Here is a 25,938-nt window from a genome sequence, read left to right as displayed (position 1 = left end):
ATGCAGGATGTCATAGGCTATGAACTTCCTCGTGGATAGGCTAGTGGCTTTATAAGAAGGCCCAACTTTCAAATTAGGTACCTGTTTTAGACATTTCAAGAGTCAGAAGATGATCCCTCAGTCTTTTATAAAATTTTAATGCATGAATTTCTTTGCAAAAAAGAAAAGTTTTGGCATTCTTAAAGATTTGCCATAATTTTTCCTCTGGACTACAGAGATGTCACAGATGACAGAAACATGCAAATTATTACTGTGGATGTGTCAAGGTGTGTCAAGCCAGGCAAGTATTAAGAATAATGACATAATTTATTGCATGTTAAAATCTCAAATGGACTCTTTGTGTGAAATGATACCTCACAATCTATATTAATAAGACATTTATGCCCCCATGGTAGGGGTTGGAATGATCTTTAAGGTTCCTTCTAACCCAAATAATTCTATAATTCTATCAGTCTGATTTTCTGGAGCATAAATAAATGCTGAGCCATTTTTACAAGGTTTTAAGTTTTAGTCCTAAAATGAGATTGTTGCAAGCGTCATGCTGCCCTCTGTGGCCCTGTGCACAGTGCAGGGATCTGCTCACAGAGCTGGCACACCATGCAGCTTCTAAAATGCCACCACCAGAGGGATCTTACTGTTCTCAGGTTCTAACTCAGGAGATTTCTCAGTCATCCCAAGTCTAAAATTTTGTACAGCAGTTAAAATGTGCACTGTAGAAATACAGTGTGTATTTACAGACCATCAAATTGTCAAGCAATAAAATTTCAACCACTCTGAATGAAAAATCTAAGGACTATTTGCCTTGATTTTTGCATACTAATTCTTACAAGTGCCTATGATCAGCTAGCTGATCCAGTGCCTTATGTACAAATATTTGCCAGATGTTTGGAAATTCTAGTTTATTCTTGGAAATTCCAGTTTATTCTTGGAAATTCCCGTTTATTCTTGGAAATTCCCAGGAATTCCAAGTAACATGATCTGGTAGTGACAGCATGATCAGAATTTCAAGAGCAAACAATTGCTTTTATAGAACAAGGGAGGGAACTGGGAAGCTGGTATGAGCATGTCAAGTGTTGTCGCTGAAGGCGCTGTCAAGTACCAGTTGTCCACATTTACAATTTGATAAGCCATCTCAAAGACAACAGGTGCTGTAGGAACACATTTGAGGTCTCATGCCCCGTCTCAAACATGAGGTTTGCAAAGGCGTAGTTGTACAGAAAGGTAATTAAAAGTCAATAAACATAAAAATAAGGACTGTTTCCTCTGCTTTTGCACATGCTAACATTAGTTGTCTGCATCCGTGTTTTATTTAAACAGGGGAATTAGGTCCTGGGGGCTTATGATATTCCTTCAGGCTTTTTTTTTAATCTTTTCCTTCAGAAGCTGGAGTTCCTTGTGGTCCTCTCTTCATTAGCAAAGTTCTTCATGCCTCTCTCCAGCTTAATTAAAGGTCTGATTCTTTGGCATTAAAGGGACACTATCTACTGGAAAAATCAAACCTGTCTGAAACTCTTGAGCCATCTGTAGCTACATTCAGTGTTTGATGACAGAAGGGAATAGAAGGAAACATTGTTTATTTGTTCAAGAGAACAATTTGGGTTTTTATAACCTTTTAAAAATTTTTGTCAAGTTAATGAGACCAACTTTTATTGTAAAAATTTAGTAGAAGTATAATGAACTGAACTTTTCCCTTATTCATTGTCATTTTATCCATCCACCTTGGTGGTTATCCTTTAGAGTATTTTCTTCCCAGCAACTGAAAAACCACATTGATGATTTAAAAGTTTGCAGTGTTAACCTGGAAATTTTCAGAAGCTTATTTTATGGTTTTAGACAGAATTCTTGAGCAACATAAGGGGTCCATATTGAGACAAGTGTTATTTAATAACTCCATTAATGATATAAACAAAGAGTGAGTGCACTCTCAGCAAATGTGCAGATGACACCAGGCTGAGTGACTCCAGGATGCCATCCAGAGGGAGCTGGACAAGCTGAAGAAGTGGGCTAATGGGAATCTACAGATTTAAGAAAACCAAGTGCAAGGTGCTCACTGGGTTGGGCCAACCCCTAGTATCAGCACAGGCTGGGGGATGAACTGATGGAGAGCAGCCCTGGGGAGAAGGACTTGGGAGTGCTCATGGATGAGAGGCTGGACACGACCCAGCAATGTGCATCTGCAGCCCAGAAAGACAAATGTGTCCTGGGCTGCATCTGAAGCAGCGTGGCCAGCAGGGCAAGGGAAGGGATTCTGTCCCTCTGCTCTGCTCTGCTGAGACCCCACCTGCAGGGCTGCATCAGCTCTGGGGTCCCAGCACAGGAAGGACATGGACCTGTTGGAGCGAGTCCAGAGGAGGCCACCAAGACAATTAGAGGGATGGAGCAGCTCTCCTAGAAAAAATAGCTGATAGTGAGGTTGGTTCAGCATGAAGAAGAGAAAGCTTGATGTAGGGTCACCTAATTGCAGCCTTCTAGTACCTGAAAGGAACCTACAAGAAAGCCGGAGAGGGACTATTTACAAGGGCATGTAGTGACAGGACAAGGGGGAATGGATTCAAACAAAAAGAGCGTAGGTTTAGATTAAATACACAAGGAGGAAAATTTTTAATGTGAGGGTGGTGATGCACTGGCACAGGTTGCCCAGGAAAGCTGTGGATGCCACATCCCGGGTACTGCTCAAGGCCGGGCTGGATGGGGCTCTGAGCAATCTGGTCCTACCGCAAGATGTCCCTGCCCTTGGCAAGGGGTTTGGAACCAGATGATCTTTAAGATCCCTTCCAACCCAAACTATTTTGTGATTTAGTGATTCTTTGTGGCTTCCAGTCCGGTTATAAAATAGCATTTCCTGACCTCACAAGGACATTTGGGCTAACTACACTGCGGCATTCCCACGCAACCGTGACGGAGGCAAGACACACAAGCAGCAAAGCTTTAATTCCCATGCTGAGAAGCATTTAAGCCTTCCAGTCGCTGAGACCTTCTTGTGAATGAGCCCGGCGACCCGAGCAGCCGGCGAACACCCACACACCGCACCGCGGCCCACGGCCTCAGCCCCCGCCCGCCATTGCGGCCCGCGGGCGCCCCCGGGTGCCGCCGGGCGGGAGCGGCGGGGGGCGGAGGCAGCGGCGCCGCCGCTTCCGGCCTCCATTTTACGCGGCGGCAGCGGCCGGAGGCCGAGGCGGTGCCGCGGGTGGAGAGTTCGGCCCGGACGGGTGCGTTCCGGGTGCCGGGTTGTTTCTTCTTCCTTGGGCGTGGTGGACGAGGTTGCGATCTCCTGTGGCTGCGGTTCCCGGAGTGCCGGCGCGGGGATGGGTTCCCGCAGCTCCCCCGGGAAGTTCGGCCCCGGCCGCTGAACCCGCCCGGAGCCCCCAGAAGGTTCGCGGGTCGTGTCCCCGGCGAGGAGGAGGAGGAGGAGGAGGAGATCAGGGCAGGGCCGGCAGGCCCCGCGGGCAGCATGGACCAGAGCGTGGTGGAGCACCCGGTGACCCTCATCATCAAGGCCCCCAACCAGAAATACACCGACCAGACCATCAGCTGCTTTCTGGAGTGGACTGTGGGCAAGCTGAAGTCCCACCTCTCCAAGGTGTACCCCAGTAAGCCGGTGAGTTGTTGGCCAGCCCTTTTCCCTCGCCTTGTCGTTAAGGCTGGCACTGCGGAGACTTGGGGACAGGCGGTCAAGACTTCCCTTTTAAGCCTTGTTAAATAAACAAACAAGAGCCCTGCTGCCGGAGAGTGACCTGCGTGAAGGCGATGGCCGGCCCTCTGCTTTCAGGGAAGTTGGCAGTGTAACAAATATGAAGCTGCTCTTTTACATCGTGTGACAAGATCGCAGTGTAGCATCCTGGAAGGCAATATCGCTAAAGATGCTTACTAATGCTTCACTTATCTTTTATTTGGGAACTGAGATTTAGGTATCTCAGTTAACTGAATTTGAGACTGGTTTTTGTAAATCTAAGAGCGCTGACTAGGAGTTCTGTCTGTTCTAAAGTACAAGTGATATACTTAGGGTTAACAGGATCTAGGGAATTCATTGAGGTGTGGAGCAGATAGCTGTTTATTCATAAAATTATTTGAAATTATGTAGCTGAACAACCTCTAAAATTATTTCCTCTTTGAAAAGCCATTTTTCTTGAGATTGTGTGGAAAATTCTCCTGTCAAGTGTTATACAAACTTGTATGACAGCTGTGACTGTATTTTGAAACTTAATACCTATAGCTTTTTTTGTTTCTGAGGGGCATACGGTTTATTTCTGAATTCCTCCTAAATTGTAAATGTGGCAGTTAGAAGGGGCTATGAAAAAAGCGTAGGTAATAGGTGATAATACTTTATATGTGTAGAGTGGCAGTCGTGGAGAACAGTATATTTAAAAATTTGTTCCAGAGAAGTGTATGAGAACTGCAGCAGCATATGGCGCCTACAACCAAGCTTTAGAAAACACCAGAAGAAGGTGTCATTTATATTTTAAATTATTTTTCACCTAGTTCAGTAGAGGAATTACTGTCATTGTTGATTTTTTTGACATGGAAAAGTAAAATGGTTGCTTTGTCTCAAAAAGGGTTTCTGCCGTTTGGAGAAGGAAGAAGAAAAGCAGCCAACAACTTGGTCTGTGTCACTGGTACACTGACATCTGTTAAACAGTTGTGAGAGTTTGTGACTATAGTTATTGCTGTGGGTAATTCTCTGCTGAAAGAACCTATCTGCTGGGGAAAACAAAAATACCACTCAGCTGATTGCTACTTTGTCCTCCTCACTAGAATTTCCTCCAGTGACGTGCTTGTGAAACACTAGTTTTCTTACTCATCCTATGAATGATCCTGCTAAATTCAGCTCCTGAAAGGAAAGAACCATAATGAACAAGAGCTTTGCGTGTTGCACTATAGGCTTTAAACAGCAATATAGTGTTAAATTTCAGTTTCCTGAAACATCTTTCTTCTGTTGAAAATAGATTCCTCAACATGCCTCTCAGTATTACGTTATTAGTTCAGCACACCCAAGTTTGTTCTGGGTTAAAGAATGGGGAGTTTCTTTAATGAGAACTGTCTCAGTAATTCCAATTTAATTTGGATTTACTGCATTTGCAGTTAAACTATTAACTGAACACAGTATTTTATTTCACAGGACCTTTCAAATTAATAACATAGGAGAGGAGAAAGGTATTTAATAGGATGGTTCCTATGTATAGTAAAATCAAAAAGTATTTTTTTGAGTGCTACTGTTTTTTTCAAATGTAAATCCTTTTGCTTTTAGGAGCTTCCCTCCCTCTCCCCTTGTTTTTTTTTTTTTTCCCTTTTAAACCAGATCAGTGTTAAAAGCTTGATTTCTCTGTTCCCTCACTATAATAGGTCCTGGAAGTAATTTCTATTACAATGCTATTTTAAGGTGGTGGGAATACACCAGAACACAGAGACTCTGCAGGCCTTGGACTGTTCTTGAAGGGTGTAAAATAGAAGTCAGTTGCTGTGACTGCTGTACATAGTATTTCAAGTTTTCTGTGTGAAATGAACCTCATTCTTGTATGTGCATCTGTAAATTATTCAGTAAATTATGATAACTAAGTGTCCTAATTAAATTTACAATTTATTAAGAGTATTTAGAAAGTGAGGTGATTAGAATAGGCAAATGAGAAGTTAGGTCTTGAGGCAGTGTTTTCCAGATTAATTTGTGTAAATTACTTGCTTAAATACATACCAATTTCAAATACAGCTAGATTTAGATTGGTTTAGTTGTTATTAAAGTTGATATGCTTTGCAAAGTAAGTACTTGCATAAGCTAAATAGATTCAGAAGGGTGTTAAATTATGTTTGTGAGTTTTAACTAAGATTCACATTTTTCAGTACTTTTGCTCCCTGTCTGGACCAGTTTTCACAGCTAGAGTACTGCAGTTACAATGTCCCTAAATGAAATACTTATGTAGAATAACACAAGGCTCTTGTAAAATCAGCCTGGGTGTCTCAGTCTGGCAGATCCTACCTTCAGTGCATTAACTGCTGCATTGATTACACCCATAAACAGTAATTGAAAACTGCTATTTCTCATTTCCCACAGTACCTGTCATCTAGCATTTGCCTACAGTTCTAACTAGATGTGGTTGTCTGGATTTTTATTCGCTATGGAAAAACGGGAGAGAGGCTTAGTGAACTAAAATAATACCTGTCTGGTAGCTGCAACTGTATAGCTCAGAGATCACCTGTGTTCCTACAGAGCATTGCTGCACTGTCTTAGGTTTGGTGTTTGGTAATGTGCTGGGCATAGCTAGTTTGGACTAAGCATTGCAAAAGAAGTCTTGCATGAAAAAGGGAGGAAAAAATTCCAAACCAGTAGCTCTGGAGTTATTAATTTTGAATACATACATTTTGGATTTTGATCTGCAAACTGTCTCCCATCTCATTCTAGGTTCTAGAATAATTTTTTCTCATGCCATGTGCTTTCTTCTGAAAATGAGGGTACTCTAATAATGTGGTTTGAGCTGTTTTTCTGTCACAGTTCAGTGTTTCAGCTAGCAGTGAGTGTCCTGTTCTTGAAGCAGGAGGTGTGGTAGTGAAATTTCCTCTGGCAGAGGATGAGTTGAATGCCTTTTCCATTTACTTTGTTTTACTTTTCCAGTTACATATATGTGAACTACTGTGTTTCCACATTTATTACCTCTTCTTCCATCTGCATTTAAAAAAAAAAAGTCCATTTCAGAATTGCAGGCTTTCAACCTGAGAATTGCAAGTGATAATTCTTTAGTTCTCAGGCAGTTGTTTAATTTATGAGGGGAGGAGCATGGGGTTTAGGGCCTCATCTTCCCCATTAAAGCACTCAACATATGTTTAACCTTTTCTTTTGTGGTTTTGTAGGGAGTTGAAACGCATTACTGAAGGCCGTGTAGTCAGCTTTGAGGGGCTGTTTTAATCTTGCCAGTTTGACCTCTGTATAATACTCATATTTAAAAGTGACTTGTATCTTGTTTGAGAAGCTACTTTAATTAGAGGAGGTGGAAGAGGGGCTGGTTCATGAGGTACTGAAGGGAACAATTGAAAGTGACCATGTGGAAGGCCCCATTAGAGTGAGACAGGCAAAACAACACTCTAGTGCTATGCTGGATGATGATTTAAAGATTTGGAGTTTGAGGGGTTTTTGCTGTTGGGCTTTCCTTGTTTTAAGTGCTTATCTGTTCTTATTAATCTTCAGATAATCTGTCTCAGGACCCAGAAACAAGGATTCTTAAAATTTTTCTTCTGATTGCACTGGTCAATCTAAAGCAGCAAGTATCCAATTTACAGGAAATTAAAGTTTTCTTTAATCTTGATGCTTAAATTCTGATTTTTCAGTTATTTCCCAAACACAGAATGCAAGCTTGCGTTCTGCTGGTAGCCTGTTTGTGCTTGAAGGGAGCAACAAAATGATATACCTCAAAAGAAGTTACTGATGTGAGTCAGGCATTTTTTGTTGTTTTAAATGTAAATAGAAGTAGTACAGCATTGTTGTTGAATGTATAGCAGTATTTTATCAATTTGAGCTGCAAATAACTAGTTCCCCATGTTGGGAGACATAAAAGTACTGTCCAATGCCCCTAATTAAAAATACAGAAAAGTGCAGAACAGTAGGGAAAATTACTCTTAAATAGAAGTGATAAACAGTTCTGCACAGTATGTGGCAGGTTATTTTTTAAAAAAAGTTGTATTTAATAATGAATGGCTAGTATGGCTTTGGGAAAAAAGTTAAAGCTTCAGATTTACTGAGTACTTATTAGCATTGTTTGCTTTGAATCTCAGTTTTGTTCTAATGATATGACCCTTTTTTTCCAGGTTAAAAAAAACCCAAACAGTTTTGTAACATTTCTATATTCTGCTAAATTATTTGGGATCTGTAGAAGGCTATTGCAAGAAAAAGAAAGTCAAAACTTCTGGGAAAGCTTTTCCTCATCAGAGAGATCTGGGACTCAGCTATTTGTCTTAGTATTAGCATGAACAAGATGGCAGAGTGGGCAACAGAGGGCTGGGATAGGATGAGGAGAGGTGTAAGGCTTGGTGTTTGCATGATGGGGAAATTCTTCAAATACTTCATGCTGATAATGCATGTTTGTTCCACTGGTGTTAGGCTAGATTTCTTTGTTTAGCATTTGTTTGTTTTTCTTTATTTTGTTTGACCTAGGAAGCTCCTTGTTTTAGCATACTGGACATCTTACTGTAGATAGGGACCTAAAATAGTTTCCTTTAAAATAATTCTGTTGTTATTTCTCTTGTGTGGAATAGTCCAAGTTACTAAAATATGAACAGTATATCATTCGATAAAAAAAAGAAATAAAGTCTTTCTTTACAATGTTTGATTGTTTTAATCAGTGAAACTGTAAGAATAGGAAAATGCTTACCCAGGTTGGAAAGCTACGTTACAAAAGAAGCTTTTGCTGATTCTTGCTTTTTAATGCTTTCCTTGTTTTTTATAATGATGTTGATTTTGGTTTTGTGGGTTTTTGGGTTTTTTTTCTGCAGGGGGTTTGAGGGTGGGGGCAAGGACTAATAACAGAAAGTCCTTGTTGAAAAAGACTGAGCTTTGTGCTCTTCTGTGTATTTTAATTGGAATTCCATTATTCTGCTAACTTTCTTTGCCCCAGCCACTTCTCCATCTAGATTTTCAGAAGGTGACTGGGACCAGGAGCAGGGTAAAGAACAAATCACTGAAAGACAGGAATTTTTAATGTACTTGAAAGTTTTCTTGACAAGCATTTATCCTTAAGTGTTGTTAATTGTTATGGCGCTCTTGCTGAGTGCTTAATAGCATAATTCTTTTTCAGAAGTAATTTGTGAGTTGGACTTGTGAAGCCTCTGAAATGTTTTTAAGTCTCTCTGTTGGTGATTGGACTTAACATTTGCAGATGAGAAAATTCCTTTTATCTCCAGCTATATACCTGTGCAGCAGGAAAAAAAAGCTAAATTCCTTTCTTTGTCCCCATCTCCTAGTCTACAAAGGATCAGAGACTGGTGTATTCTGGCAGACTGCTTCCTGATCATCTGCAGCTGAAAGATGTTCTCAGAAAAGTAAGCTCTATATCAACACCATACAATATTTGATCAAACCCTGGTTTTGGGAAATAGGAATTTGGATTTGTGTTATTTAACTTAAAATTTTCATTGTTGTATTGAGAGATGTAACCATATAATGTTGTTATGTTCTGGAAATGTATTTTCAAGTATGGCTTGTGTGTAAGATTATGATACTTGTGGATTGAGGAGGCAGGTTTCCAATTGGTGGGAGGACAAGTAGGCTGTGCTAAGTCCCAAGCAAGTAATATGTTGTATCATGGAATGATTTGTGTTGGAGGAGACCTTACAGATCTAGTTACAACTGTCCTGCTTTGGGCAGGGGCACCTTCCACTAGACCAGGTTGCTTAGAGCTCTAATCTGGCCTTGACTTCTTTGGACAGTTGCCACTGTCACGTAAATGGAATTGCACAGCATATTTGTGTTGATTTGGGACATCATTTGAATTCTCAGAGAAGCTTAAATCCAGAATTTATGTCAAAAATGGCACTTGTATAAGCAGATAAAGAGTAATATATTAATTACGGAAAACCAAGAATTCTCAATTCCTGAATAATTTCCCGGGAAGGCTGTTTTCTTGGTCTTGATTTGGCAGCTGTTAACCATTCCCGATGATGTTTGAAACTTTGTTGGTTCTTGTTCTTTTCATTTCATACTTAAAAAAAAATCTGTTGGTTCCTATTGGAACAAATAATTCTATTAGTCTAATTTTGGATTCTTCAGTCAACATTTAGATCCCAGTTCTGAATATGTGTGACATCTCATGCAGGAAGTCTTGGAATACATGCACTTGGTTTTCAAACTGGCTCAAATAGCTTGGATTGATGATACCAAGTAATAAGGACTTCATTAAGTTAGGGAAGTTCTTAAAATGCATAGAACAAGATTATTTAGGGTAGATTATAAAGAACTTTTCACTGATTCAACAAGAGTCAATGTTGATGGTGATAGGAAACATGATGCATTGTGTTGAATTGTCTAAATTCTTTGCAAACAGCTCAGGATGAATTAATAGCTGTTATTGGGGAAATGCCTTAGGTCCTTGCACAGTTTTTAATCCTATGAAATAGATGAGCTCCATAATATAGTACCTGGCTGTTGGTAAGGATGGTTTTCTGTAATGTACTGAGGTAAAAATTAATCTACAGGCTGCAAGAGTGTGTGGGTCACATTTTAAAACTTCCTGTGGAGGAAAATCTCCAAATGTGGATGGTCCTTTAGTGGGCACCTGAACTTCAGTATAAAGATGGAGAAACAGATGCAGAGGAGTCTTGAGTATTGCTTCAGCAGACTAACACTTTATAATCTCTATTCTGAAATAGATTTTATTAAATGGCATTAAACGTTTTACCAAAGAAGGTGTTTGCAGTTTATTATGTATAAGTTTACTAGAAAACTGAAGCTGGACTGTTGCAAACCAGCATATGCCCTGTGCCACTTAAATGTTCAAAGAAATGGTTACAAAACTTATCTCAAAGCTTAGTTTTGCTTGCTAAGTACAAAATGAAATACAAATTCCTTAAATTCACTTGGCCTGCTTGCAGCACACTGGCTTTAGAAAACAAGATTTCAAACTTTTTTTATGTGCTAGAGGAGAAACTTTGTAACTAATGTCTTCCTTCACCATACAGGGGCTGTGCTTGACTTGAGAGCGTTGGCATAAATGCTTTAATGTCATAATGGCAGTTACAGGCCTTGGGTGTAATTAAAGAAATTCAGTGCATTTGAAAACATACCAGTCTTAAGCACAGAGTTAGAAATTTGTGTTAGAAGAAGAGGAGTTTTTGTGCTAAAGCTTTTGAGAGCTTTTGGAAAAACATGATTAAACTTAAATTCAGTCTCATTTTCTGCCAAAATCTTCCTACTGGATTATCTATAAATTCCTAATATTATCTGAGGACTTACTAAATCACTGAGTCTAGCTTTGTGATACTTGCTCCTTAGTACTAAGCAGTCATTTCACTGATACAAAATGCCTCAAGGCTGGAAGTTGTGACACTCTTCTAGCGCAGTGGTGTCCAACACATTACATATGAATAGAAGTATGTTACAATAAACTGCTGCATTTAATAAAGCTGTATGCTGCAGGCTAACCAGTGGTATGTCTAGCTTTCCTTGCCTTTCCCAGAGACATAAATTCTTATCTAGGAAGAAGGTGATTAGTTAGGTTCAAGGCTTTTGACAAGGCCAAAGTGCTGATCACCTGTGTTCAGTGCTTTCTGATCCTTGCTCTCACTGACTGGTAAGAAATTACACTTAATGTAGCAGTGAGGCTGTGCTTGGGGTTAGGGGCCAGTTCATGGGAAGGTGTTTAAGTGGCTGAGTATGCATTAGCTATGCTAGCAGTAATGTACAGTGGTGTGTAAAAGCATTTATCTGGTTTTCTCTATTCCTAAAGATCAAAACCATAAAAATGGGTAGATAGCTGTTATAGCACATTTATATGTAGTTTAAAAAAACCCCTCCAAATGCAGATTCTCTGAATGTCATCTCATTAAAAATGGCAGCTTGCCTGCACCATGCTGATTTCAGAAGAGGATAGAGGGATGTTTTTGTTGCTCCTCTTGCTAAAAATTTAGTTACTGAGGAAGACACAGTGTGCAATTTAAATATGGAGCCATAGCTGTTGTGTTGCTATGGCCATGTAAAGGGAGTGTTTTAATCTGGTACAGCGAAATAGCTTCAGATTGAAGTTACAGCCTTCAGATTTGGGGTGAGTATGTTCTGGCAGAATTGGCATGGCCTTGCCACAGGGCTTCAAGTTGTGGCATGCATTTGCTTCCACATTTTCAAATATTTGAGAATACCTAGCACTTTGAATAGCATTCCATGAGCATGGAATATCTGCAGGGGCCCTTCAGTTGCATGCAATGGCTGGCACATTGTTCCTATCTTGGTCTGCTTGTGGAATTCCAATGCCTACATTTTTCATGTACCCTGATGTCTCTATTCAATAACACTCTTCATAGACTTCAGTGCAAATGTGAGCATTCCTAACTTTAGGTAAACCGAGCCCTGTAAAAGGTGTGAGATTTTTCCAAAATAAAAGTTAAAGTTTGTGATACACTTCCTCATGCTTTTCCTGGGGTTCTTCCATTGGTTCTGCTATACTACAGTTTTAGGGAAAACTGGGATAAAGTTCCATATGTTATTGTGGACAGCTTCTAAGAAGACATTTGTTGCAAAACAGTAGGATTCTCTTGTGCTGGAGATAAGTGTTGCTCTGTGGTCTCTTTTGTATAATATTTCTTTAGTGCATACAGCTTTGAATTTTTAAAGACTTTTTTTACTTGTAAGTTTCTGCAATATTGTTGCTTTAGCTCTTTGATTTCTTTAATTTTTAGCAAGATGAATATCATATGGTTCACCTGGTATGTACATCTCGGACACCCCCAAGTTCTCCAAAGCCCAGCACCAGTAGAGAAGGTCATGGAGCTTCAACCTCCAGCAGTAGCTCAGTGAGTTTTTTCATACACAGGACATGAATTCCTTCTACGCTAAGGAAACTTGCTGTTAATTTCTCTTTTAACTTTTTATATTTGTCTGTAAAATGGTGTGTTGGAAGTAGAGCATGCTATATGAATTTGTACAATTAGACTTCATTATTTAAGGATGTAATTTTATTTAAACAAAGATGACCTTTTTTCATATTGTAATAGTTATGTTTATTAGATGATAAAGCACTACTTTTTCTAAGCTACTCTTTCTTTCTCACACTATATTGAAAATACACTTTCCTTTCTCTCCATATCCCTGTATCTTTGGCAGAAATTGCAGAATGTATTCAAAATTTTAGAAAAACAAAGTAGAGATTTGTTTTGTGAAAATTTGAAAACAGTCAAAATATTGCTGTTGTCATGAGATACAGGTGGAACTTGGCCAGGCTTTTTTTGTTTGACAGGAATTGGCCAGTATTTATGTATGAACTTGGAGCTAGTCATAGGATCTGTAAGGCAGTCAAAAGTAGCAAGTGTTCTTAACACTTCTATTAGTTAAATTGTTTATAGAACATGTTTGTGGTGTTTTGAGCCTTCTCCTCCTCACACCCTCTGAAAATGATGATGGTCTTTGGTTGTATTGTGTTTTAAAAGCAGTTATGATTTCTGTTGAGAACTTGGTAGTTCTTTTTTTTCCCAGAATTGGCAGTATCACTAAGCAACCCTTGAAGATTAGTCAGAAAGGGATATATACAATACCAGTGTAGGTGCGTTTCATCTGAGGTGTGTGGATTGTCAGCATATGGGAAGTGCCCTTTGAAGCTGTCTGCCTTCATTCTGCTGTTGACTGGGCTGGTGTCAGGCTATGTGACAGTCAGAAACACGAGCAGTTTTAACAGTGATACAGAGGGGACTGTGGCTACAACAGCTTTTCAAAGGCTTTATTTATATTTCTGTTTCCAGGCAGGACATAGGCGGCCTGCTTGGCAAGTGTTTATTTCTGTGTACATCAGTTGTCAGTGTTGTATTTGAATGACTGTATTAATGACTGCTTAAAGCAGGCAGTTTGCAAAGTGCTAAGTTCATAATACTTTGGAGGAAACAGCCTAAACCCAAAGCTTGAATGGCCTTTGTCCTTCTATTTGTTTTTTTTTTTTTATTCCTCTGCACCCTCACTGTTTAATGGTAAATTTTTCTTGTGTTCTTTGTGGTATAGACGTCTTAAGTAATTGCACTTCCTCACTTCCTGAGTTGTCACAGTTAAACAGGATTTTTTACTAAGTAAATACTACAGTAATTCTTAGTAACAGGATTTGGGGATTTATTACAACTGAAATAATGCATCTCAATGGCCTCATTGTAATCTTGTTATGGTGATAGTTTAGAAGCCAGGTACCAGAGGTCTGACACTAGTTTAGGTGTGTTCCTTGGAGCCTGAGCAGTTCCTAGCTGCTTCCCTATTCCCATTGATAGCCTCCTTCCATCAGTGAGTGCAGCAATTTGGATTGGGCAGCTGGCACAGTGAAGAGGGTGAAGAGAGGTAACTAAAGGGTAAAGATGATAGAAGGGGTAACTAAAGCTAAGGGTAGAGGAATGGTGGTTTAAGCCACTGTTTCTGAAGACAGTCATATCCTGAAGTTGCAGTTACTTCTGTTAACAATAGCCACTAGAATTCTTGTTCCTGCTAAATATTCTTTCAATTAAGTTTTAGTTTGCTTCATCTTTTTGAAACTATGATTCCCAGTGACTTGTGGTTTTCTCTGGAAACTATCAAGTGTTGAGTCTTTCTGAAAAATTCTTTTTTTTCCCCCTCTTGCACCCGAGTGCAGTTTTGAATTTCTGTTTTTACTAAGGCTTGCCAGAACCAGTAAAACCACAGAAGACTTACCCAGTGTTTACACTCTTATTAAAACTTGTGACGAAACGTTAAAGCAAGTAGGTTTTTTAAGACACCATGGTAGATCTTATAACTGTGCCAAAGATCCACAACCTTGATTTTATTTATTTTTAAGAATTCAGACCGTTCTGGATCAACTGCTGCCTCACCCACAAACCAAGAAGCTGCTTCTACATCTTTGAACACTAGTGCAGATGGAGTGAGGCATCGTAATCTTCCACAAGCACACAGCAATCCCATGCCAAGCCACCAGTTTCCTTATTTAATGCAAGGGTAAGTGAGACTGAAGCAATCCTCACTCTTTGATACTCTTTACAGTGCTTTAAATGTTCAGGGGCAATTAAGTTTCTTTCACAGTCTGGAAAACCATTTGGCTAGTTCACCTTGAAGCATAAGTCGCATTAGAAAAGTTGAAAATTAGTGTTTTTAGCCAGGAGTCAGTCAAAGAGGAAGTGCTTTTGGTGCTCCCCATTAGACTGATTTTTGATATTTTTCTTTATGCTTCCTGCCCTCAATTTTCTTGGAGAAGTGCAGCTTTAATATGTGTTGTGGATGTAGTTAGTAATGTAACTGATAGAATTATTACTTCTGGTTGTCTTTTCTGTCCTTTATTTTAGCAATCAGCACTAAATTCTTAGCAGAATCGGATGGTTTCTAGTTTTTTACACAAAAGAGATGTAATTTTTCATTTCTCCATATTTGATTCAACTGTAGAAATGATATGCAGCTGTTTTGAGTACGTGTAGTGCTTGTGCATCTACAACAGAATATTTAAGGATTTTCATACATACCAGTGAAAGGTAACCAAATGTAGATCAGGTCTGTTACTGCATAACTATTCAAATTCTGTTCTTTTTTTTTTTTTTTTTTGCTTAAAAAGCAGCTTTAGGAATTTTAAGCCATGTGACCTTAGCAGCTGCTTAAACAGGTTTTTGTTGTTAGTAGCAGTAGTAGTAACTTCTTCCAAGGGGAAAACAGGAGGATGGTGTGTTCTGAGATGATAGCTGTCATTTCTTCAGGGAGCACTTTGAAGTTTCCTTTCTGACAGGATGTTCTTCCAGTACTGTATAGATTCTGGAAACCTGCTTTGGGGGATGTTGAAACAAAAGCCCCTAAGATATGAATGTGCTAACAGTAACATTGCTTCTGTTGCTGGAAAGAAAACAGATGCCAGGAGCTGTTAAAACTTAGTAAAGCTTCAGTTTAATTTACTTGCTCTCATTCCAGTTAACTTAGACTTTACTCTTCTTGCTAGTTTTCATCTTGAATTGGTTATTTTTTAATAATTATTATCTGAATTGTACTATCTGCTGGCAAGAGTGGGTGGAGACTTATGTTATTCTGACTGAATGCATCTTCACAGATGTGGTCCTGCTTGCCCTTCTGACAAAGCTAGGTGATGCCAGGTTGACTGCCAAGACTGCTGTTGGTGTAATAGAAATTAATTCCAGAAGCAATTTATTATGTGTTGTGTGAATGACTAATCTGTAAGAAGTTTTAACATTTTTCTAATTAGATTTTCACGCAGACATCTTCTGAGTGAGTTTCTGTCAGGTGTAGTGAACTGAATAGGCTGTGGACTTCAAAAAGGCAGCAGAACCATTATTCAGTCTTTGGGCTGAATTAATTTGTGTAAATTTGGGAGACATTGCTGTCTTGGAAAGAAGGAATAACTTACATTAAAAATACTAAGTCTGTGACTTGCTATGTCTAGCATGTAATGTGGATTGAGAGGAGTGGATTTGTGGACTGAAAGAAGTGCTGAGAACCTGACATGACCGTACATATTTCAGGGGTTTCAGTCCTACTTGTGCTATGTCTAGCTTGGTTACCTGGAATAGGGTCCTGCTTGTGTTTGTGGTGCACTGGCAGTGCACCCAAATCACGTATTTCAATTTTGTGTAATCCAGAAGGAATCCAGATGGTGTTCCAAGAGCATTCTGTGGTGCAAACAGAACTGTAGTGAGAGCAAGTGACTGGAGGTTTCCAGGAGTGCATTCCTAATCTGAACAGAAATGCCAAAATAAACAAACTCTAAATAATCCTAGGCCTTTTTTTTTTATTATTTTGGAAAGTATTTTAATGGAATGCTGTCAGATCTTGAAGTAGATCTTTGTGGACTGTTGGGTATTGGCTCTGCTCAACTTGAAATAATCTGTGCCCAGTGCCTGGCTGGAGTCTGCTTGCTTCTTTAAGAACCCTTTTTAATGCTTCAGTAGTCTTTTCAGATGCATCTGCTTTTGCTTTTAGGCACTGCTGCTTGTATTCCAGCAGTAAGAAATGCGCTCTGTTTTTTTAGCTGTCACTTAAACATCATTTGGGGCAGTGGGGTCTAGCTTTAATGTAATTTATGTGCAGATCAAGATTTGCTAGGAAAATGAAGATTCATAGCTGAAACTGGTGTTACTTTGTTGATTTTTCTTTTATTTTCATGACCAAACAATTTTTATTCTTGCTATTCTTGCATGATGAAATATAGGCACTACTGATAGGGAAAGATCACCAGGTGTTTGAAAATTTATGTAAGAGTCAGTTTCCTTGGGTGTTTTGCAGTACTTGATTGACTTGTACAAATAAGTAGTGTGGATGTTAGATGACTAAATTACAGTTTTGATGTTTTTTCAGCTCCTGGCTTAAAGCTGCAGTGTGAGAGTTGAACATACTTTGGGAAAATAGCATTTAGTTCAGATTGTTGAAGTACTACAGGGAAAAACATTAAAACCTTCTGTTGCTTTTAAGCTTTTGCAAATGCTGTTTTTAAGAAATCTAAACTTGAGGTGGGACTGGGGAAGTAGTTTGTTTATGTACCAAGTGATTCTTTAGCTGTGGGGAGCCAGCACAGCATTGTCTGCTTCTGTAGACTTTGTTGGGGATCAGGGTCTGTGCTGCAGAGGTACAAACAGAATACACGGCTCAGCCCTGACAGAGCTCACATTTCAGACTGGAGAGCGCTTGGAAGCAGTAAACAGACAAGAGACATCAAGGCAGTGAAATCATTTGTCAAGTGTGGGTGGCCCATCTAGTGAAATGCTTTTAGTAATGTTTGAAAGCAAACAACAAAATTACATACTGACAGCATGCAGTATATCCTAGCACATAAATACACTGCTGCATCAGTCACCTTTGCTCTGTACTTTCTTCTAAGTAGCAGGTATCATAGCAGAGGATACTGAAATGCTGCCTGAAGTTGATATTCCAGGCTTTTAAGTCTGAATAAAAATTCTTGGTTTTGCACTCGTGGTGAGCAGTATCTTTGTGATAATCTTACCTTCAAATTCAGTGCTGGTTAGTTTATTTGGGTGTCTTCCATAGACCAAAAGAAGTAGTTTTGTGGTTTTCAGCCATCCTGAGGAGCACTATGTCTCTTTTCGGAATATTCTGAAGCTACCTCTACCATTTGAACTGTTTTCTGGCTTATCCAACTGTTACTCTGTTGTCTGCTCTGCTTTGTTCTCCAGTCTTGGAATGCCTATAGAGATCCTGTTTGCTTCTTTATTCTTACACTGTTGCTGCCATTCTTTTGATATACTCTGCTTCCTACCTCTTTCTCCTCCTTTTGGAAAAATTTGATGAGAAAGTATTGTGCTACTTTTTCATTGAACAGCAAGCTGCCTTGCTTTGCTGAGAAGATCCTCTTCTTTGTGGAGGTTCTTCTCACTGAAATACATTATTACAGTGTAGAGTTGTTTCTGAATTTCATAAGCTGGCTTAATATCATGACAGCTGTAATAGCTCTATAATTGACAACATCTGCCTCCATTTGATTTTTGATGAGCAAAGAAAATACTGCTGTACTAGCTAGCATTCTAAGCCAGAAGCCAGTTGTAAGCCAGTCTGCTTTTGCTCAATTAATGGAGCCAAGTCTTGAAAAATTAAGTCTTTCTTCTCAAAAAGTCACATCTTCTAGAAAAGCTGTTGGGGAAAAAAAACTAGAATCCACCACAATATTTGAATGGGAAAGAAATCATGTGAAAGAAAAGAGCATGACAACTGAACTTCTGTGGTTTGTCTTGTTTGACTGGCTACTTAATCTACCATTAAGCTTTGAGACATCAAGAAAGCAGCTTTCAAAAGAGTTTGAAAGAAAGGCGAGGTTTAAATCCGGTGATATTTCTAAAAGATGTATATGTGAGAGCAAACTTAGCCTGAGGCCTCTCAACTTTTCTTGAGGTCAACATAGCAGTTACACGGAAGAACCCTAAAATCTGTATGTGAGAAAAGGAAGTGGCAAACTCCTTCAGAACTCACCCAGGCAAGTTGAGTAGTACTGGTTTTTGCTGACTGAGGTGGAAGTGAGTGATCCTGCCTATTCAAAACCCCATCTGATACTCTACCTGCTTGAAATTGAGACACTGCTCAGTGATTTGTCTCAGCATGGTACTTAATGACACTCATGTAGAATATTTAATCATCTTTACATTTTGAGGTCAAATGTTTTGTGAATTTTGGAGGAGTCTTACCTCTCCAAGTGTATGCCAGTTTCAGGGATAGAAAAACACATTCTTATAGCTTGCAATTGTAAATCATGATTTATGTTTTTCAACAGTAGCTCCATGGCATTGCTGTTTCAACACATTAATTATGCATAAATAAACAGCATCAGCAGGGCTCCTAGTTAATCCTTTCAATATTTGAAATAAACCTTGAATAATGCCTGTGACTGTTTCAGTTTGTGTTTGGTATCAGGAAAGTACTTTTGGTTTTTATTGTTTTTTTCCTCTAAACTGTTGTCAAAACAGGTTATAGCTAAATGCAAACACAACAGTTTTGGCAGAGGTCATGGAGTTGCATGGCAGGTTCTTGTGCAGAATTACAGTGCAATACTTATTCATGTGTAACATGGAAAAAAGATTTTAATGTCTTCCTCCCATCTTTCTTTCTGGGCATGTCGTGTATATCTGAATGCCTGGTAGACTAATGAAATCTCTTGGTGATATCTTTGCAGGGAGTGCCTTACTTAGGGAACAGGTGTAGTCTGCAGTACAGTTACAGCAGTCTCAGCTTTTGCTACCTGCAGTCTGAATAAACTTTTCTTCATGCTTTATACTCTCATGCTGTCCTGAAAGATGTCCTGGTTTACTACAGTTCACTACATCAAAATCTTTTGGGAAAGAGTTGGAAATCTTGCCAAAACATGCTATATGCTCTAGGAGGTAAGAGAGGATAAGAAGTCTAATAGCAGACAAAACCAAACAAAATTTACGTACAGGAGTTTTATCTCTCTTGCATGTGAATCAGAATCACACGCTCAAAATATTGAAGGGGGGGAAGTAAATACTTTACAATGTTGTTTGTTGGAATCTTCAGAAGCTGTATCTGAAAGATTAGTTTGTTGTCTTTGCTTATGTTATTTCTTCAGGTCTCTGGTCACAGTGATATTTCAGGTATTGCTTCTAAAAGAAAGCTGTAGAAGATAGTGAGTTTTCCCTTTAGATCTCCTGTAGACCTTTGAGGGTGACCTCTGAATTTGAAAGGAATTGTATGAAAGAATTTCTGCAGTTAGCACAGTCTTGAAAAATTTCCAGCATTGTTTTGTCCCAGAGACACAGCTAGTGCACATACTAAGTACAGAACCAAATATTCTTTTCTATGGAAATAACTTTGCTTATTCATTTATTTTATGAAATGTAGTGCTTTTTTGGAATGGGTTGGATGATCTCACTATATGTTATTTCAGTGTGTTATTTTAGGAGAACAAATGAGAGGAGAAATGCTACTTTAATTGTTTCTTAATAGTAGCAGTCTTTTGAAATGTCACAATTCAGAGCTGAATATTTTTCTTTAAATCGTTTTCTAGCAACATAGGCAACCAGTTTCCAGGCCAAGGTGCTCCTGCTGGATTTTCCATGTATCCTGCATTCAGTCCCTTACAGATGATATGGTGGCAACAGATGTATGTACGTCAGTACTACATGCAATAGTAAGTCTGCATTATCTTAGTACTGAGCTACACTAGTGAAAAGAAATGTTTTCTTCAGGATTAAAATGTCACTGTTTATTTCGTCTAGCTCTGTTTTATACTAAGTTTTGTCCAGCAAATTATGAAATCTAGTCTTGGATTAGAATTAAATTAATGTCTTAGGAAATAAAACTCTAAGGGAAAATGCAGTTTGTTTTGATTTGTATTACATCTGGAACTGTAGCAAAGAAGACAGGCTTAGTAATTATGGTGCATGTTTTTTGACAAACCAGGTTTATGTTTAAATTTTTAGCCAAGCTGCTGTTTCAGCCCAAGTGACTTCCAGCACTGAGCCAGCGAGATCTGCAGTTGCCCAGGCTGTAAATTCAGAACACGCTCCTGCAAATGAGCCTGCAGCAGTGCCAAATGTAGCTGTCCAGGACAACAGGCCTGTAAACCAAAATGTTCAGATGAATGCACAGGGTGGCCCAGTAGTGAATGAAGAGGACTTCAACCGGGACTGGCTGGACTGGATGTACACGTTCTCTAGAGCAGCAATTCTTCTGAGCATTGTATACTTCTATTCTTCTTTCAGTCGGTTTGTCATGGTAATGGGAGCCATGCTGCTGGTTTATTTGTGAGTACAACAGTTGCGTATAGCTTCAGATTTGAGATGTGGAGTATGGTGCTAGTGTTTATTCCATTTAAAATAAAAAATTGTCCACATGCAAAAATTTACACACTGCTCCTTTACAATAGGATGTGTCTGTTAAAAAAACCAAATTTAAACAAGTAGATAAACTGATGTAAAGAAAAGTAATTCTCAAAATGTTTTTACGCTGAGCTGGATACCTCTTATACCTGAAACACAGTGTTCTTACATATTGGTGATATTAATTGATCAGTATTGTTGAAATGTAGCATTTTTGAATGAAAATTTAGAAAACAGGCATGTGAGGGGAAGGAAGCTCATATAGGTCAAGCATATACTTGCATAAACTTAAACTTACTGCTTGGATATGAAATTGCAGAGCAAAGCTCATATATATTTCCAAAATAATGTATGGGGTGTGTGCAGCAAGTTTTCTTAGGCAGAGTTAAGGTAGTGGTACTATAATAGTGGGGTACTAGATCTGATAGAATTATGGAGATGTAAAATTCTTCAACTACACGTCATAAAGACCTAAGCACATTCTGTGTTTAGTTGAGAAATACCACTACTGCTGTCATCACTTCCTTTTGCATATGAAGATACCTTAATGATGTATATAGAAGTGGAAAACAGAACTAATGCTTGGTATTTTGGACTGATGTCATTCACTGAGAGTTTCCTTACGCTGTAGTCTCGGTCCTACCTAGGACTGTTTTTTCATACAGGTAAGGTAATTGAAAACAGAATATAGATGCTTGGAAACGTAGGAGAGGCTTATTTTATTTACAGTGGTGATGTGGTTCAAGCATTAGATGAAATTTAAATTGCTTTTTTCCACAGCAAATTAAATTTAAACTAAGAAGATTAAGGCTGGCTTTGAAAATTTACTTAACTTCAGTGCTTAAAAATGGGGAGGAGACCCATATTCTACATATTTAATCACCTAATTGTGGTACATTATTTGTCTTCTGGAACTGAGGGCTGTGAGCAGCAGGACCTTAATGCAGACATTGAAGAATAGCATTCAGTCTAAAAGGATGAATTACAGAAAGATAGATGTAACCTCATTCATTTGAAAGTACTTACAGAATTTGCTGTAGTAGTTAGCTGTAGAAGAAAAATTTTTTTGTTCCTTTCAAAAGAGAGGTTTTCAACTGTTCCGCTTTCTTACATAGACACCAAGCTGGATGGTTTCCCTTTAGGCAAGAGGGAGGCCAACAACAGGCAGCCAATAATGCAGAAGTGAACCGTGATGGGCAACATGCAAATAATCCTGATCTTGAAGAGATGGTGAGTAAGGGCAGACATGTCTTTTGAGACTCCTATGTATTATATTGTAAAGAATGCTGTAGTGCCTGGACAGAAAGCCAGCTTTTGTGGAATGGAGTTGGTTTAACCAGAAGGCTTTCAGCATTGTCCTCAGGTTGTGCCTGCTGCTTAAATTCTGTATTTCTCCAATCTGACAATTACTGATTGTCTCTACTTCAATCACAGACTTTCTTCATGCTAATTACTTCAGGAGGTTGTTCTGAGAGAAATCACTTAATGTAGGAAGATACTGCTGGTTACCTTATATCAGAATTCTGAAAAGAAGCAGTTGAATTGCTTCAATTTCTGTTTTTAAAGGAGCGACTTATGGATGATGGGATTGATGAAGACAGCGGAGAAGATGCAGGTGAAGATGGCAATACAGAGCAGCAGCCTGGATTCATGGCTTCTGCGTGGTCCTTTATCACAACCTTCTTCACATCACTGATCCCTGAAGGGCCTCCACAGGTTGGCAATTAAAGTGGAAAAGGAACTGTGTCAGGCAGCCTCAGTAGCCATATGTAGAAGTGGAGCAGATTCTAGAGAGTGTTCTAAATACAGTGCAATTTCTGAAAATTTATAATGTTATCTTTTTGATCATGGTGTACAAAAATGTGTATTTTTTTTCTTTTGGCTTTCTCATGCATTGAATATTTTAAGCACAAGTGGACTACTAAATGCTTTCTTTAAGATTCTTCTTTTTCTGAAGAATAAAATGTAAAGATATTGGTCTTCCATGTTTTGTTTTAATTTCAAATGTGTGTTACTCTGAGGCAAAGAGCTTGTATGTAATCTGCACCATTACCTCTTTAAAGAGCTGTTAAAAGTATGAATGTTGACAGACCTTTCCAAATGATCTCTATTTACCTGAATAACTAATCTTGTGTTTGATGCAGGGTATGAATTCTCCCATGAGATTTGGAACTTACATAATTCCTGAGAGAATGCAGTTAACACGAGGGTTACTCGTTAATGGCATGCTGTCTTCATGTCAGAACGTAGTAAGCTTCTTCATTTAAAAAGCTCAAGCTTTTTCTTGAGACTGTGCTGACACTCATTAAAGTTGGAGGTATTTGACAGCTCTTCAAAGACAATTGGCAGTCATGGGATAAACCTTAAATGTTTGATACATACAGTACTTTTTAAGGAGAATATAGCTGTGCTGGGGCAAAACATGTACATTAGGTTTTTTAATAAAAACTGTTATGGTAACTCTTTTGGATGTTTATATGCATATTTGAATGCAAATGACTAAATTGTGCCTCCTTAAGGATGAGGATATGATTAATTTGAGAGTGTAATAAAGTTATCATGGTGGCATTACTGACATCGACCAAAGTGATGTGTTTGTAGCAGCGTCTATGCAGTTACGAGTATGCTCTCAACAGCAGACTATAGCAGACTATCTGTATTCTTTAACTTCATTAACCTAATTAAAACTGAGAAAGAAAATGGTACATGAGAGAGTAGCAGAGTGCTATGTCAGGTTTTTGGTTGCTTTCCTTAATCATAGTCAGTAAGGTACATTTGGTTTTGTTCTTAATTCTGAAGTTATTGTGTGCTCTCTAACTTAAAAATGTCTGCAAAGATTCTGTTACACTACCACCAAAGTAAAGCCTGCTTGACCTCAAGTAAAGGACAAAGCTCCTGAATATTCTGAATGAGTGATAAATAGGGATTTATTTTTTGCTTGCTTTTGTTAAACTGCTATGCAGCAAAGTTTTAAACCCAAAGAAAACCTTTAAGTTTCACAAGTTTGTCAGAGGATAAATAGAAATGTAAGTCTTAAAAGCATCAGTTATGTTATTTGCTGTATAGGTAGCAATGATGAATAAGTCATTTTTAATTATGATGTTTTCTTCCCATTTTTACTACAGAAAGCTGCTCTCTGTTTAGGTTCTTTAGTAGATATACATAAAATGGGTAGACCTTGTCCATGGAAAGTTACCTTTTTTAGTTTGGCAGATGGATCTAACTTGACTGATATTTAAGACATGCTACAAAAACGTAGGTTTTAAAGGAGTGTCACAAGTGTCTTGTATGTAATAGGTCTTACTTCTGGGATACATTGAAGGAAGTTTCATCTGTTTGACTTGTGTGTTCTTCCTCTCACTTTTCCCAAAGTTTTTCTTTAACTATTTTTCTTTTTGTCCTTGTGTTAGCATACCTGTTAGCTGTGCAGTTATGACCTGACAGTATCCAGTTATCAGCAGCCATTTATTGCTTCTTACTGATGTTACTCAGGTTGGTTTGTTTTCCATGCTGTAGGAAGCTGCTGGTGGCAGCTCTCTGCTGTTAGCAGACTAGATTAAAAAAGCTGCTTATATGCTGTTACCCATGCTTTGGTTAAAACGTGTAGAATTGTCACTGCTGATTTGTATTTAGACAAGGATAAATTTGGCAGGTTTCACAAGGTTGAAATAGTGAAATGAGAGATTTTGGTAGTTGGTTGGACATTAAGGGAGATGTTCTGTGAGCTTTAACCAGAACACAGCTGAAGTGATGCATCACAGAGGCCGCACTTCCATGAGATCATTAAATCTCCCAGCTTCCACAACTTACCCAGATACAAGCAAGGAGAAGCAAAAATGCGGGTACTGAGGAAAGTGGGTGAGAAATAACAATGAGATAGGAAGCATTACCAAAGAGTTGGAGGCAGAGTAAAGCTACTGGCAGAAGCAAAAATAAGGTAGTGATCATGAGTAAATAAAGCAAACATTGAAGAGCAGATTGAGGTAAGAAAGGTACAGCTTTTAGGAAAGGAAAGAATGTGGTGAAAGTTAGTCAGACAAGGTTGTTGTTGCATGTTTTTCTGAGCAATTTGCATATAGAATTGAAGAGCATATGAAGTACAACAGTTGATAATGGGAGAGAAATTAGAACCCTAGGAAAATTGTTCTTTTTCTTAGTATATCCTTGTAGAAACTGTTCAATAGCATAAACCAAAGCACAGTTATGTAGTATGTGGTTCTAGGCAAAGCTAGATGCAGAACTGTATTAAATCTGTGGCACGAAGTGTATCAGAAGGCGTGAGGATTAAAGCACCGTAGGATGTGCCCCAGTTGACCTGTAAATCACGCACTTTTACAACTTTGCTTATAGAAAAGGTGATCAAAATTGATTCTTTCCTTTCCTTGCAGGAAGACCTGAAATGACAGATGCATTTAGATTCCTCTAAATGTAGATTAACAACAAATCTGTGGCATTATGTGCAATACCTTCATGGTGTGTTAATGTAAGAGGCTCGTATCAGAAGCAGACACAAGTGAAGCACATTCCCTCTGTAATACTTCTGCTCTGAAGACACAGATCAGATCAGCAGTGCTTATGGAGCAGGTGTATGAAAAGAGCAACACACAGCTAGTCTTTAGCATGACTTCTTAATACTGTACTTTGAAAAATACTTTGCAACTCTTGTATATCCATACATACATATGCATTGACTTCTAAAGCCCAGCTTACATTGAGTTTAACTGTTGGCTTAACAGGTTGTCATAGTTTAACCCAGTAGGCAATTGTACTATGCAGCTCCTTGTTTCCTTCCCCTTTTCTTCCCTCCCTCATGGAATGGAGAGGAAAATCAGGAAAAAAAGTAAAACTCATGGGGTGAGATAAAAGCAGTCTAATAATTGAGATAAAGTGAAATATAATGGTAATACTAATAATTGTAGTAAAAAGGGTACAGAGAAAACCCAACAAAAATGAGGCATAATAGGCACAGTA

The 25,938-nt window shown here is 38.7% G+C and overlaps 1 protein-coding gene across 2 annotated transcripts; it reads left to right on the top strand.

The window, feature by feature from the left end:
* Positions 1 to 3,124: 3,124 nt before the first annotated feature.
* On the top strand, positions 3,125 to 23,672 carry HERPUD2 (HERPUD family member 2). Of its 2 annotated transcripts, none has more exons than XM_030971335.1 (8): positions 3,125 to 3,598; positions 8,941 to 9,018; positions 12,367 to 12,480; positions 14,472 to 14,629; positions 20,154 to 20,276; positions 20,569 to 20,892; positions 22,110 to 22,197; positions 22,534 to 23,672. In XM_030971335.1, exons 1-8 carry the CDS (start codon positions 3,452 to 3,454, stop codon positions 22,693 to 22,695), a joined length of 1,194 nt encoding a protein of 397 aa, XP_030827195.1. In that variant the 5' UTR covers positions 3,125 to 3,451; the 3' UTR covers positions 22,696 to 23,672. The 2 variants fall into 2 exon arrangements, with proteins under 2 accessions (XP_030827195.1, XP_030827194.1); XM_030971334.1 differs by having other exon boundaries at positions 22,083 to 22,197.
* Positions 23,673 to 25,938: the final 2,266 nt, after the last annotated feature.

The sequence above is a fragment of the Camarhynchus parvulus genome, chromosome 2 (genome assembly GCF_901933205.1).
Source record: "Camarhynchus parvulus chromosome 2, STF_HiC, whole genome shotgun sequence".
NCBI lineage: Eukaryota > Metazoa > Chordata > Aves > Passeriformes > Thraupidae > Camarhynchus > Camarhynchus parvulus.
This window is presented reverse-complemented; position numbering and strand designations above follow the sequence as displayed.

Bases quoted from the DNA above. Each gene is read 5' to 3' on its own strand.
- HERPUD2 (XM_030971334.1), top strand. From the start codon at position 3,452: ATGGACCAGAGCGTGGTGGAGCACCCGGTGACCCTCATCATCAAGGCC. The intron at 9,019-12,366 runs GTAAGCTCTATA...TTTAATTTTTAG, and splicing joins TGAAAGATGTTCTCAGAAAA to CAAGATGAATATCATATGGT. The intron at 14,630-20,153 runs GTAAGTGAGACT...ATCGTTTTCTAG, and splicing joins TTTCCTTATTTAATGCAAGG to CAACATAGGCAACCAGTTTC.